The 13,968-nt window shown below is 51.7% G+C and overlaps 5 protein-coding genes across 5 annotated transcripts; 3 read left to right on the top strand and 2 right to left on the bottom strand.

Moving 5' to 3' along the window:
* Nucleotides 1-23: 23 nt before the first annotated feature.
* C8Q69DRAFT_269612 (uracil-DNA glycosylase-like protein) lies at nt 24-1,525 on the bottom strand. Its single transcript, XM_028626779.1, has one exon. The coding sequence runs from the start codon at nt 1,287-1,289 to the stop codon at nt 51-53; it is 1,239 nt and encodes a 412-aa protein (XP_028485492.1). The 5' UTR covers nt 1,290-1,525; the 3' UTR covers nt 24-50.
* A 324-nt stretch (nt 1,526-1,849) lies between these two features.
* On the top strand, nt 1,850-4,527 carry C8Q69DRAFT_269525 (fungal-specific transcription factor domain-containing protein). The gene is made up of 7 exons (XM_028626776.1): nt 1,850-2,098; nt 2,160-2,227; nt 2,306-3,179; nt 3,231-3,641; nt 3,693-3,922; nt 3,971-4,174; nt 4,230-4,527. The coding sequence occupies exons 1-7, from the start codon at nt 1,932-1,934 to the stop codon at nt 4,436-4,438; spliced, it is 2,163 nt and encodes a 720-aa protein (XP_028485491.1). The 5' UTR covers nt 1,850-1,931; the 3' UTR covers nt 4,439-4,527.
* An 89-nt stretch (nt 4,528-4,616) lies between these two features.
* On the bottom strand, nt 4,617-6,063 carry C8Q69DRAFT_486723 (salicylate hydroxylase; the record flags this gene model as incomplete). The annotated part of the gene is made up of 3 exons (XM_028631931.1): nt 4,617-5,048; nt 5,101-5,307; nt 5,377-6,063. 3 exons carry the CDS (start codon nt 6,061-6,063, stop codon nt 4,617-4,619), a joined length of 1,326 nt encoding a protein of 441 aa, XP_028485490.1.
* Nucleotides 6,064-7,611: 1,548 nt separating this feature from the next.
* C8Q69DRAFT_520904 (hypothetical protein) lies at nt 7,612-9,381 on the top strand (the record flags this gene model as incomplete). Its single annotated transcript, XM_028633508.1, has 2 exons — nt 7,612-7,882; nt 8,048-9,381. The coding sequence occupies 2 exons, from the start codon at nt 7,612-7,614 to the stop codon at nt 8,932-8,934; spliced, it is 1,158 nt and encodes a 385-aa protein (XP_028485489.1). The 3' UTR covers nt 8,935-9,381.
* A 186-nt stretch (nt 9,382-9,567) lies between these two features.
* Nucleotides 9,568-13,760, top strand: C8Q69DRAFT_467678 (putative nuclear serine protease HtrA2/Nma111). Its single transcript, XM_028630643.1, has 5 exons — nt 9,568-9,603; nt 9,666-10,699; nt 10,781-11,762; nt 11,813-13,131; nt 13,189-13,760. The coding sequence occupies exons 2-5, from the start codon at nt 9,863-9,865 to the stop codon at nt 13,456-13,458; spliced, it is 3,408 nt and encodes a 1,135-aa protein (XP_028485488.1). The 5' UTR covers nt 9,568-9,603; nt 9,666-9,862; the 3' UTR covers nt 13,459-13,760.
* Nucleotides 13,761-13,968: the final 208 nt, after the last annotated feature.

Genomic DNA, 13,968 nt, shown 5'->3' with positions numbered 1-13,968 from the left:
CATGATTCTAGGGTTCTAGCGTGATATTATGCGGAACGGTCGAACCGAGGTCAAGCTTCGTTAGTATTTGAGACGCCTGTTCCTGCACTCTCTGTGAGAATAGTGGTGTCAGATGTTAGTTCCCCGGTGACTTTATGACACGTAGGATTCGCTACGTTGTCTGTTGTTACGTTAGATGGAGAACACTCAGTGACTTCCACTGTAGAGTCCAGTGCCTTGTCAAGCTCGCTCGAAGCAGCAGCTTTCCTCTCCTGCCTCCTCTTAACGACCCATCTTCCCAACTCATTCCAGACAGCCTGCTTTTCTGCCAGTGTCATACCCGCCGCCAGCCCGCTGGTGGTCGTGGCCACAAACACCGGTGCCCCATCCCACCCTTCGACACCATCCCCGGCGCGAACACGGCCCATATTCTCACTCTCATTCTGCCAGCCATATTTAAACTCCTCCTTCTTAATCCCCCGTCCTTTACGCACCCTCCACACCGCCTCCCAGATACTCTTCCCGACCAAACACACAGCCTCGGGCCGCTGAGCAGCTACTTTCGCTTCGAGAACAGGCACGCCTGCATCCATCTCAGCTTTCGTAAGCATGCTCGCGTCCCGCGTCGGGCGCTCGACGATATTCGTGTTTCCGATCTCGTATAGTTCCGGGAGACGGTATGTGTCGCTGGGAGGGTGGCGGATCGTGGTTATACCGGAGGAGTGGAGCAGTTTCCAGAAGAGGTTTGAGGGGTGTGCGTAGGCGAAGCCGGTTGTACCGGTCATTAGGCCTGGGTTGACACCCACGAGAAGGAGGATTAGGTTCGGTGGGATGGTGTCGCGGAGGAGGGAGGGCGGGGAGATTGTAGATGTCGTGAGGGGAGAGCGGGCGGGGCGTTTCTTCTTTGTTGTCGTCTTCGATGATCTGGAGGAAGAGGAGGAGGATGGGGATGAGGGAGAGTTAGCTAATGTCTGGGATCGCGAACGTGTTAGGCGCGATGCGGTTGTTATCGTAGCTGACGCTCTTGACATTGTTGGTCGAGAACGAGTAGTCCGTCCTTCTTGCCAGCTGGGGATATCCTCATGTTCGAGTTTCCGCTTTAGCGATTCCGACGAAGAGGAAGTATTACTCTCGTCGCCTAAGCTCTTGGCCTCGGTCGATGTTGTTGTTGTCTTCTGAATGCTCTCGTTCTTGGTAACCCGGTGGAAGTACTTGTTCAGTCGCCCATTGAAGGATAGTACCCTGTTAACGGGGACATCCTCGCTGTCATCGACTATTGATCGAGACGGTAGAGATCCAGGAAGCATCATGGGATAATTCAATGCGGACTGCACTCGATGGTATTAAATGGAGTTAAATGCTATACGTACTTCCTCCTCCGAGAGGCGAAAGTACGGAGTAAACGAAAGGACTTCGTCCGCAGCGTGGGGGGGCGAATGATAAGAGATTTCAATAATCCATCTAGTCCTGAATATAAATGATATAGTTAAGAGGGGAGATATCTTAAAAAAAGAGTATCTCGCAAAGAGTGGCAAGAAGCAGAGCTTGGTTCGAAGATCAAGGAGAAGCTCTCAGTCTGGCCATCGATGGACCCGCTTCTGGCAGTGCCCTAAACCCTATTTTCCTAATGAGGTAAAACACCAAGGTACGGCACTCGCATATACATGGTAACTATATGCGACAAGATTCTGACCAATACAATCATATTACAGAACAGCTTCAAGGTCCTTTGAGTCAATAATTGATACTGTAGGTGAGAAAGTTAACTACATACCTAGGTAGTTCAATTTAAGGCGCTAGACTAGCGACTCGGTCCCGCTTTCTCGGCTTCGCGGGGACTCGGGGAGGAACTTACTGTATGCATCCGTAGATTCAATCCATCAAATGACAATCACTGTTACCCAATAATGGACACGCAACGATAATAAGAGACTCAGGCGAGATCGAACGCCATGCCTCCTTTAGGCAGAGAAAAGCGCTCAAAGATTCGACTCGCTTGCACCAACTGTCGGGAAGATAAAACGAGGTGTGATGGGAAACGTCCTATCTGCACGCGTTGCAGAAAGCGCCGCGGACCGGTGACATGCGTCTATAAGCGTCCTGCCTCCCTGACAAGAAGGTAATCGTGCAGTCATAACTTCTTAAATGTCACTGTAAAATTACTCAATTGTATGATCAAGGGTCTCCAGCCCGGAACCAGCGGAGCAGCTGCAGCAGAGAGAAAGTAACAATCGGCTGGACAACGCACGTAAGTGAGGGCTTCACCCGCGAAGTATACACGAGATATATGTTGTACTTCACTAACAAATGTGATCTCAAACCGAAGATAGCGAATATCTGGCATCATCTAGACGCAATGAGCGTCGAGTCTTCAACGAGAGCCAAGCGATACCAGAAATAGTACCTCAGCCAGCCTTTCCCACTCTTTCAAATGGTAAACAGGATGTTCAAACTAGAGATGCCTTGGCCACTGTCCCATTGGGCGAAGATACTGATGCATTGTACGGGGGATCGTCGACAATCGCATTGTTACGACATGTTGCTCCAGGCGTTCATAGTCAACCCACACGATCTGAGTCAAACGATGGAGCCTACGCGGATGAATCACGGCGATCTCATATTCGATCTCCGTCCTTTACCACGTATCCTGAGGTAATCCGGGAGAAGGACAAAACTGTAGCTATCTATCCTCAGCGCCAAAATGCAGATGATTTCGTCCGATGCTTTTTCGAGTTCGTTCACCCGCTTTTTCCAGTTCTTCACCAGCCCTCATTCGAAGCACAGTATGAATCTGTGTGGTGGCCTCCTGATGACCATTCCAAATCAAGGGAAGAGAATTCGGTAGGAGAAGACTCCATTTTCTCCACTACCTTGAATCTAGTATTCGCACTAGGATGCCAGTACAGTTCGCTGGTGCCCCTGGCGAGGAGGTCTTCACTTGCGGATGAATTTTACCAACAATCAAGGAAACTTCTCGTCGTCGAAATACTTGACACAACCTCTTTACCACTGGTACAATTGTTGCTTCTGCAGGGAATCTACCTCCAGTCATCTAGGTATCCGACTCGTTGTTGGAATGTCATTGGCCTTGCCATACGAGCTGCACAGAGCTTGGGATTGCACCTTGATGTTGACAGTAAAACCCAGTTGTCCCGTGAGATGAGGCGACGAGTCTGGCATGTGTGTGTCTGTTTGGATAGGTACGGGATGATCCTGACGCCAACCGGGATCAAATGTTAATACCGTTGCAGACTGCTTGCTATGTCATTCGGCCGACCGACCATGATCGGGAAGTCATGGAACGTACCTATTCCATCTTTGATCGATGACGAATATCTGCTTGATAATGGAGAAGAGGGGGTCCAGCCAGCACATGTCCCATCTCGAATGGGTCTGTTCGTGTGGTCCTGTCCATTGTTCGAAATACTGGCTGAAATCCTTGGCTACTTTTACATTGATGATGGAGGGGATGGGTATCCCAAACACCTTGGATCAGAAGCGTGCAACAAGGAAGTGTTACCACGGGTTTTGGATTTCAACCGACGGCTTGATAATCTGTTCGACTCGATTCCGGAGTATTTGAAGACGACAAAGATTACGAGACCAACCATCTCTGATAAAAACAGCAGCGTAAATTTGCAGCAGCAAGTACTCTACTGCAGGTACGTTTCCATTCCAAGAAGACGTCGCGGCCACTTTACTCAGGCGAATAGATTTTTGTATGTGCGAGTATTATCCCTGCGCCCTTTGCTACTTCTTGCCAGACGCCGTGAACATCCTTCTTTCTCGACTCGGCTACCAGCAAAGGGACATCTATCCCTTGATGAAGAATTGATTGGACGCTGTTGCAATTTGTGTGTTGTAACTGCTCACCAAATCATCGAGAGCATTTATGAGCATCTTGATACTGCTTACAAAAGTTCTGGTTGGCATTCCGTATATTGTAAGTCTCCGTCATAGTTGTTTGCAAGGACTTTGCTGAGTGGGACAGTTACATTTGCCTCAATCACAATTCTCCTGGCTGGGCTGCAGTGCCCATATGTGGATATGGACGTTGGTGATAACTCATTCGAAGCGAGTTGGAATCGTTGTCTGTCCATACTGGAGCACTACAAGGATCAGATCCACTCTGCTACCCAAGCTATCCATGTCCTCCAGATTCTAAGGTCACGTATATTCAGGAGGGAGACTCAAGGTAACATGTATTCTTTCGTTATGGTAAATCATCTACTCATAAGGAATTTTCACAGGAGTAACCCCAGAAGCTGCTATCAAAACCCACAATGGTGGTCCCGAAGTACCTATGGCCGATAGCATCCAGTCACCTCAGATACCCCCAGCTTTTGATATCTCGGATCAATTCGACCTAACCAGCTTCAATCCGCACGGCGCGGAGTTCATTGCCGATGCCTGGTTCGGTCAGCAGATCACGAACTTGGATCTCTTCTTCCCTAGCTGAAGAGCACAAGATGCATTCACTTATACTGAGCTACACCGCGATTTAGTATCCGATATTGGAATCCATTTCAGCTTCGGAAGGTTGTGGAAGAACGCACACCTGTACAGTACGCCGAATATCTATAATAATTACAGCCTTACGTACCCTACGCCTCCAAGGACTACTCAAATTGAACGACTCAAATATGGGACAGATTCCGGTCCAATCTCTTTCCCAATTCCGACCGCGCATGCTCACACATCTTTCCAACATCAACATTGCTAAGTATTCCATTCCTCTTATTGATTTCGGCTTCGATCTTGGCAAAGTCACGGCCGACCCCTGGAGCTCGCCATTCATAACAGTCTCCCATGAAGCGACTACTTTGCACCAAGAATTCTCCTCTCTCTTTTCTCTCTGCAGTGAACGTAGCAAAGACTGCTTCAAGATGCCCAGGCTCGCTGACGCGCTCATCTCCCAGTAGCTCAGCCATCACTGCGCTATCTTCGATGCACAATCCGGCGCCAGCACCATGGTGGGGAGAAGTGGCGTGTGCAGCGTCTCCAACTATGCAAAGGCGGCCTTTGGAGTAGGTCGGCGGTGGATTCTCCCCCAGATCGAAGATAGCCCACTGTAAAACCATCAGCCAAGGAATCCCGGCTACGATATCACCAGATACTTACCACATCGAGATCTGGCTTGGTCAGATTCAGCAATTTGATGACATTCGGTCCGAATCCTTCATAGTCTTCTAGTGCACGCTCGCGTTTGGCAGGCCTTGTCAATCGTTGAGCATCGGGCCATGGCTCCGAATTCGTCTTGAATGCCACCATGTTGAGTGTCTTTCCGTGGTCAACCGGAAATGTCAGCATGTGAGCGTTGGGGCCCATCTACAGGGGTAGCCGTCAGTAACTCATTCTCCAATCCAACCATTGGGGTCATCCAGGCTAATTACTCACATGCAGGCAAGAGTTCATCGCCCGTTCTTCTCCAATTGCAGCAATGGCATCCTTCATCGGTGCTAATCCTCGATACGCGTATTTGTGAGTATACGACGGGTGCGCGGACAGATGGTCAGCACCGACAATAATCTGCCGTACACGAGATTTGATACCATCGCAGCCGATCACAGCATCCGCCTCAGCAGTCGTACCATCCTCAAAATGCATAACCAGTCTCTTACTACTAGGCCTCTCGGTAATATCCACAAGCCTCTTGCCAAACCGACAGATGTCCTGAGGGACAAGCTTGACGATCTGGTCCAGGAATCGTGCCCGATGCACGCCATTCTGGCCGAGTTCACTGCGGATAGTGAATGCAGACTCCTGGGTTTTGCTCTCGTCCTTCGGGCCACCATAGCCGTCAAGGAAATCAAACCAGACTTTGCGTTTTGACGGCCACTCGTTTGTGGTGCAGACGTTCTCGAATGCTTGGTAGACGCCCTCGTGGCATACTTTCATAGCCTGGATGGCATTGGGACTGAAGGACACGCCAGCGCCGATCTCACCGAACTGCGGTGCCTGTTCGTAGATCGTGATGGGTACTTTGCGATGGTAGAGCGCGATGGCCAATGTTAGGCCGGCGATACCGCCGCCTACTATGGCCACCTCGAAGTTTTTGGTCCTTGCTGATCGACCTTGGCTCATCACGGTGGTATTGCTCATTCAGAATACCGATGGATGAGATGATGTCAAGGGCGACAGTAAAAAGAGGCGCGAAATGTCAAAGGAGTAGTACTTGGTCTCCAAGTACTTACAAGATGGATGTATGGAATCGAAGAAACTCAACACTTATAACATAGTTATATAGCTGACTGGATGTACGGATATACGGCCCAACAATACTTTTCCACCTGCTGATCGTTGAACAAAAATTTGTTAGCACTCAAACAGGAGCCACCTCTAGGACTCAGTATCCAATTAATACTCCGTCTTGATGGATGTCGTTCAGACGATAGTTGTCCCTCGGACCGATCCCCGTGTTGATTCCGATCCCGATCCCGATCCCGATGCCGGGAGTTGAGATATGCATGCATAGCTCTTAGAGATCGTTATTATTATTATTAGTGAGGTCTCTATTATTATTCTGAGTGTTGTAACTTGTCCCTGATGCCAGTGGTCGTTTATACTTCTCATGTAGATGGTAAATTCAGAGCATGAACCATACTAAGCGACACCGCTGACAGACCTATAGAAAATACGCGACCAGCCCTTTTACTGAGCAGCTCTTTCACCCTGTGCGAACTAAATATCGATATCTAACCAATTCCCTCGTAACGGACTAGGAGACCACATATTATTATTAACTACAAAGCCATTGTTCACAACTGCAGGTACAGTACCAATGTAACATCCTTGTGGTCTCTGTTTCGGCAGTTACCGTACCGCTGGTGCTCAGCCGCGCGCACAACGCGGCTGTCGAGTGACGAATACCGTTTTGATACCGAAACGAGAGTATCGTCACAACTCTTTTTTCCTCTCGTCCGTCCTCAGCCTATACCACTCCTTTTATCTCCTTCTCTCCCTCTTCTGTCTCCCCATCCTCTCTCTCCTTCTCAGGATGCCCTCGTGCCGCCAATAATAATAACCTCCATCTCTCATGGCCCGGCCGTGGAGCTACGATCAACCCCCCTTATGTGGCGGCCGGATTGACTCCCCACCAAGGCCCGAGCCAGTGCATTAGCCCGACCAGCCAAGGTTGATCGCACTCGATCCGGCCAACAAATTTCTCTCCGCAAACCTCATTCTGTCACCCGATCCCGCAAGTCTCTCGTTGTCTGATAATAATTTCTTACTGAATACTGAATATCAAACCATACCCCCCCGTGTCAGAGCCAATCACTGGCCCGTAATCAGTCTCGTCTTCCTAGGTTCCTTCAACGAACAAACGGGTCGTCCGCTAAACGGCTATCCCTCGGGTCCGCCTAAAACGTTCCTAGGGATTAGAGTATTATTGCCTCATCAGCGAGTTGCAAACGAAAGCCACACCCCGCTCCCGACAGTCCCATCCTTGGATTGTCCCGCGATCAGAAAAAAAAAAAAAAGGCGCCGTTCGTTGCTGTCAGAACCGAGATCTTGTGCCCACCGGCGCTAGAATATCCCATCCCGGGTCACAGCGGTTGCCTGTCAGCCCAGGAACAGGGGAGCAAGAAGGGTAAACAGCAGGAGGAGCGGTTGTACAATTTGGTGCTGACCATGAATCCCAACCCCACTGGCTATCCTGCTTTCCAGCAGCATCCTAACCCCATGCTGTCTGCTCCGGCGGGCTATCCCGTTCCATCCCAGAGTCCGAATAGTCACCAGGTCCCTTTTTATGCGAATCCCGCCGCCTACTCCCAGATCAAGGCGCCACAGGGCCATCCCATGCAGCAGCAACCGCAACAACATCCTTTTGGCGCTGTGCAACTCCAGACCACCGGCCCCGCTGGTGCTATGATGCCGGCCGGCATCCCCCAGCAAATCTCCGGTAAGTCCCCAAGATCGAAAGATTTCCCCAGAGCTGTCTCCCCCGGAGCTTGACGCCAGCAACCAACCCGTTAGAATCTCTGCTTGAGGTCGCTTGACTACGTACTGCCCGCCCTGAGGGGAGGTGGGAACACAGACCAACGGTTGAGCAGCCCCCTCCCCCTAGGCCGGAATGCAGTTGCGCGGCTCCAGAGGTTTTGGCGTCGGGTGCTGTGCTGCTTTGCTCCATCTGGTCCATCTCATCTATTCTTACTACTACTTCACGCCTCGTGCGCGTTGGGAGACGATCAACTAACTGGAAGCGCGTTGTCGTTGGCTGCCGCAGGACCCCACGCAAATTTCCCTACGGTATCTGCACCTTCTCCTTATACCCCGTCGACCGTTCCAGCTACTCCCTCTCAATCGTCCCAGCCGCGGACGGTATCTGGGTTGCCGGCGTCGACTGCTCAAGGGACACCACCAAATATGGCTGCCGTCTCCACGCCGAATAACATGTTCGCCGGTCAGCAGAGACCGGTGCAGCAGCCGAGTCCGACGGCGGCATCGTCTCCCCAATCTGCGGCGGCTCAAGCGCAAGTTGCTGCGCGTGATAGAGCTCGAGTCCACCTACTCCTCGATATCAACTCCGCCCTCCTCCAGGAGGTTGTGAGTTTGCAAGCGGCAGGCAAAGCAGGCCTGCCGCCGACCCAGCCGCAAAATTCGGAGTCTCCGAATCAGGGTTCGGAGAACGATGCGCAGAAGGGCCAGGCGACAAAGCCTAGCCAGGAGTATATCGATTGCATGCGCCGTCTCCAGGCCAATCTGGCCTACCTGGCCTCGATCACCGACAAAGCAAAGAAGGCCGCTGGCGTTCTGCCGTCGGCACCGGCCATCATGACGCCGCCGCCGTCTTTGCCCAGTCTCAACAACATGTACGCGCAGCTAGCTGAACTGTTCCCTGGAGCCTCAACGGCGCAGCAGCAGCAGCAGCAGCAGCAGCAGAAACACGGCTATCGGCTCTCACAAGGTAACGGGGGTCCCAGTCCGGCTTCCATGGCCGAATCTGTGGTGTGAAGCGCGATGAGAACGGATGACTATCGCGCTCTCAGTTGTAGGTCTGGCCTCAGGTGCGCAACCAGAGGCCTTCTGGTATAGTGAAAGGTGCACGAAGACACTTGTTCCACGGGAGTATCCCCGTCGGGCACTGTCAGACCAAGATAAAATAAAAGAGGAGAAATCCACGATGAAGAAAAGGTTTCAGCTTCTGTCTTTGGAGCCTTTCAAAGTCCGGGAGTGCTGCTTTTGCAGTATCATCCTACGCACCGGATGCTCACGTACGGCCAGCGGGTCCGGGTTTAGCAAGAGAAGGGCGCAAAGGATTGCGACTGCATTTGAAGGAGAGAAAGGGGTACGCAATATTGTATAACATGGGCTACAAGGAATTGACGGGAGCATACGTGGGGAGTCAACGGGTCAATCGGGATAGACCGATTTCAGCATTATATATGATATGATAGTCACTGCTTCTGCCTACTTTGTACTGTTCAGTTCAGACGTCTGGATATATAAATGCGATATACCAGCTGTGGTCCTGTTCTGAGGCGTAGTGCGATCTGCTAGTAATTAATAGCTGAGATGTCCGAGGCGGTAATACTGCTTGTGTTAGCTACACCCGTCCTTGATGCAAAAGAACCAAGACTCGAATAGGCCCCGACGGTGCTCGAGTATAGCAATGACAATCATCTGTTTCTAACTGTTATTATTATAATATTTATATTATCCCCATAAGGACCTTAAGCGCCCACCTTGGGAGATGGCTCCGAGGGCCTGCTGGCCGTCCAATCAGGACGCCAGCAGAGCTAACCACCACAACTTCGCAACAACCTCCAGCTGTGCTGCGGATGACTTCTTCCTCGTCCACGCGCCCTCTCGTCCGTCCGATCGCCAGCCTGTCCATCCACCACTCCTGACCGGCTGAGAGGCGACGTCTTTGGTCTTGTGGATGTCCTCCGCCCTGCTTCCGGCGTGCAGAAGGGGCTTCTCCGTTGCTACTGCGTCTCCCGGTCCAGCACGACCTGCGCCTGCGCCGTGTTGCTCTTCTCCCTCGCAGACCCCCGGCCTGTCTGTCCCGAACTCGATTTCTCCAAGCTCTTCCAGCTTCCTGTCGATCTCCCGTGGTCTCGTGGTACCTGCTCCAGGGTCCTGCACACCTCGACGTCAGCTTCCTCGCCGCCTGAAGAATTGTTATAAGGATCTAGCTACAAGCGGAGCTTGCAGTCAACTGGGACGAAGACCCTCTACCACCTCGTCCTTGCTCGACATAAACCGTTCCATCCGATCTCTCCTTCTTTCAATCCCGGCTCGAAAGACCCCGGGTTATATTGCCGTCCGCGCATTGCGCAATTTCTGCACCTCTTCCGCATCCGACATGGAGAGGACAGGCGAGATGCGTTCGAAGCGCAAGCACAGCCCTGTCGCTGGCACTGATCGCCCTGCGAAACACTTGAAACCAGAAACCTCTGCGCTGACGCCGGGGGATTCAACACCGGCCAATGGAACGGTGTACAGCATCGAAGATGACGCCGACACTGCTCCCGCGCTGCCGCTGGTCCCAGCTCCGGCAGACTCGCCAGAATGGCAGGCCACAATAGAGAACGTCGTGAAGAGTGTCGTCTCGATCCATTTCTGTCAGACATGCTCCTTTGATACAGACCTGTCGATGGCTAGTCAGGCAACGGGTTTTGTGGTCGATGCGGAGAAAGGATACATTTTGACCAATAGACATGTTGTCTGCGCTGGACCTTTCTGGGGTTATTGCATTTTTGATAATCATGAGGAGGTATGTTTGTCCATTGTCTTTGTCATTGCTATATGCATCTGTCTCTGGGTACAAGTTCTGATCTGATATCTCCTGTCATAGTGTGACGTCAAACCCATATACCGCGATCCGGTCCACGACTTCGGTATCCTCAAATTCGACCCGGCCGCCATCAAATATATGAAGTTGACAGAGCTGAAACTGCAACCGGATGCCGCCCGCGTGGGTGTCGAGATCCGTGTGGTTGGTAACGATGCGGGAGAGAAGCTCAGTATTCTCTCCGGTGTGATCAGTCGTCTTGACAGGAACGCTCCCGAGTATGGCGAGGGCTACAGTGACTTTAATACCAACTACATCCAGGCAGCGGCGGCAGCAAGTGGTGGAAGTTCCGGCAGTCCGGTGGTGAATATCGATGGTCATGCAATCGCCCTGCAAGCCGGAGGTCGTGCTGACGGGGCGGCGACGGACTATTTCCTGCCTCTAGACCGTCCACTGCGTGCTCTAGAGTGTATCCGTAGGGGTGAACCTGTCACCCGTGGTACCATCCAGACTCAATTCATGATCAAGCCTTTCGACGAGTGTCGTCGTTTAGGGCTGACTCCGGAATGGGAGGCTGCTGTTCGTACATCAGCTCCAACGGAGACGGGCATGCTGGTGGCTGAGATTGTGCTTCCAGAGGGACCCGCTGATGGCAAGCTTGAGGAGGGAGACGTGCTCCTGGAGATCAACGGGGAACTCATCACACGGTTCGTGAGACTGGATGATATCCTGGATTCGAACGTCGGAAACACGATCAAACTCCTTGTCCAGAGGGGCGGAGAGGATATTGAACTTGAATGTCAGGTGGGAGACTTGCATGCAATCACTCCCGACCGCTTCGTCTCTGTTGCAGGCGGAACATTCCATGATCTCTCCTACCAGCAGGCGAGATTGTACGCCATCGCCACTCGCGGTGTGTACATCTGCGAGGCGGCCGGCTCCTTCAAGCTGGAAAACACCGTGTCCGGTTGGATCATAGATACGATCGACAAACGCCCAACTAGGGATTTAAAGGAGTTCATCGAAGTCATGAAGACTATCCCAGGTAAGTATCTCGTGTTGGATTACAGGCAGAGTGGTACTTACGTGGTGTAGATCGGGCCAGAGTCGTTGTCTCTTACAGACATATCCGGGATCTACACACCAGAGGAACTAGTATCGTCTACGTCGACCGCCACTGGCATCCCAGGATGCGCTTGGCCGTACGAAATGACGACACTGGTCTATGGGACTTCTCTGATCTCGCCGATCCGATACCAGCGGCACCCCCAGTCCCCAGAAAAGCCGACTTCATCAGGCTCGAGGGAATCAGTCAGCCTGCTGCAGCTGACATTGTTCGAAGCTTCGTCAGGGTCTCCTGCACGATGCCTCTCAAGCTCGATGGCTACCCTCAGGCCAAGAAGACTGGATTCGGTCTTGTTGTTGACGCGGAAAAGGGCCTTGTAGTTGTCTCTAGGGCTATCGTTCCGTATGATCTATGTGATATCAACATCACGGTTGCGGATTCAATCATTGTCAGTGGCAGGGTCGTCTTCTTGCACCCACTACAGAACTATACTATCGTGCAATACGACCCGAGTCTGGTCCAGGCTCCCGTTAAGAGCGCTAAACTGAGCACGGAGAACATCAAGCAGGGCCAGGAAACCATTTTTGTGGGATTCAATCAGAACTTCCGCATAGTAGTGGCCAAGACGACTGTCACGGACATCACCACTGTAGCCATCCCGGCGAATTCATCTGCTCCGAGATACCGTGCCATCAATCTTGACGCTATTACAGTGGATACTGGTCTCAGTGGACAGTGTACCAATGGTGTGCTCATTGGCGAGGATGGTGTTGTGCAGGCTCTCTGGTTGAACTACTTGGGAGAGCGCACTGCCAATAGCCACAAGGATGTCGAGTATCATCTTGGCATGGCCACTCCTTCGCTTCTGCCTATCGTCAGCAAAATTCAGCAGGGAGACATCCCTAAGCTGCGGATCCTAAATATGGAGAGCTATGTTGTGCAGATGAGCCAGGCGCGGATCATGGGCGTGTCGGATGAATGGATCGAGAAAGTTGCTCAGGCCAACCCGACCCGACATCAGCTCTTCATGGTACGAAAGGTGGATGTGCCACCTCCATCGTTCAAATCTGCCACGGATGCTCTGCAGGAGGGTGATATCATCTTGACCCTGAACGGCAACCTAATAACCCGTGTCTCGGAGCTTGATATCATGTACGATAACGAAGTCCTTGATGCGCTCATTGTCCGGAACGGACAGGAGATGCGCATTAAGGTGCCTACGGTGCCCACTGAGCAGCTTGAGACGGACCGTGCTGTGGTTTTCTGCGGTGCGGTGCTGCAGAAGCCTCACCATGCGGTTCGGCAACAGATCTCCAAGCTCCACAGTGAGATCTACGTTAGTGCGAGGGTATGTGTATTTTTTTTTTCCTGTGTTTATGTGACGAGTATACTAATGCCCTTGCAGAGCCGTGGATCTCCCTCGTACCAGTATGGGCTGGCGCCGACGAACTTTATCACCGCTGTCAACGGTGTGGAGACGCGGGATCTGGACAGCTTCGTGCGAGAAGTAAACAAGATCCCAGACAACACTTATTTCCGTCTTCGGGCCGTGACGTTCGACAACGTCCCGTGGGTCGTGACTATGAAGAAGAATGACCATTATGTACGGATCCCGAATTTAGAACCCGTATTATCGATCTCCATTACTGACACTCTTGCAGTTCCCCATGTCTGAATACATCAAAGACCCATCTGTCCCCGCGGGATGGAGGACCGTCTCATATGAGAAGGGTAAAGAGAGACGCGGCGTGACGGCTGACTCCTCTAACCTCAACGCCGATGCGATGGACGAAGGCATAGACGACGGACCCAGCGACGTCGAACCGGAAGTTGATGTAGAATAGGTCTAAGGGCGAGAGCCTGTTGTAAAATAACATAGAATACTGAAAGATTTCTGGTACAGCCGGGCCTTGTCTCTCGGCCAGGGCCTTCAATACTGTATATTGTTACGTGACAAACTCATCCGATGATGTATCATTTTGAATCCTTGACGCGATCTCTCGTATTCGTAAACACGATGATCGCGATCTACTTGATCTGCCGAACACGAGGAGGCTAAACTTTGAAGAACGGGATTGAATTTAGACGCAATCGAACGCATCGAGTTTCCCTGCAAGTTAACTCCCCGATAGAAAACGGAGCATTTCCGCATGCCTGCCCTAGATAGATATATATCCACGACGCA

The sequence above is a fragment of the Paecilomyces variotii genome (assembly GCF_004022145.1).
Source record: "Paecilomyces variotii strain CBS 101075 chromosome Unknown C8Q69scaffold_5, whole genome shotgun sequence".
In the NCBI taxonomy this organism is placed as follows: Eukaryota; Fungi; Ascomycota; class Eurotiomycetes; order Eurotiales; family Thermoascaceae; genus Paecilomyces; species Paecilomyces variotii.
The sequence above is the reverse complement of the archived record's forward strand: the minus strand, read 5'-3'. Positions and strand labels throughout refer to the sequence as shown.

Coding starts and splice junctions, on each gene's coding strand:
- C8Q69DRAFT_269525 (XM_028626776.1), top strand. CDS start 1,932: ATGCCTCCTTTAGGCAGAGAAAAGCGCTCAAAGATTCGACTCGCTTGC. Junction 2,099..2,159: donor CCTGCCTCCCTGACAAGAAG/GTAATCGTGCAG, acceptor TGTATGATCAAG/GGTCTCCAGCCCGGAACCAG. Junction 3,642..3,692: donor CAGCAAGTACTCTACTGCAG/GTACGTTTCCAT, acceptor TCAGGCGAATAG/ATTTTTGTATGTGCGAGTAT.
- C8Q69DRAFT_467678 (XM_028630643.1), top strand. CDS start 9,863: ATGTCCTCCGCCCTGCTTCCGGCGTGCAGAAGGGGCTTCTCCGTTGCT. Junction 11,763..11,812: donor AGTCATGAAGACTATCCCAG/GTAAGTATCTCG, acceptor TACGTGGTGTAG/ATCGGGCCAGAGTCGTTGTC. Junction 13,132..13,188: donor AGATCTACGTTAGTGCGAGG/GTATGTGTATTT, acceptor ATGCCCTTGCAG/AGCCGTGGATCTCCCTCGTA.
- C8Q69DRAFT_269612 (XM_028626779.1), bottom strand. CDS start 1,289: ATGATGCTTCCTGGATCTCTACCGTCTCGATCAATAGTCGATGACAGC.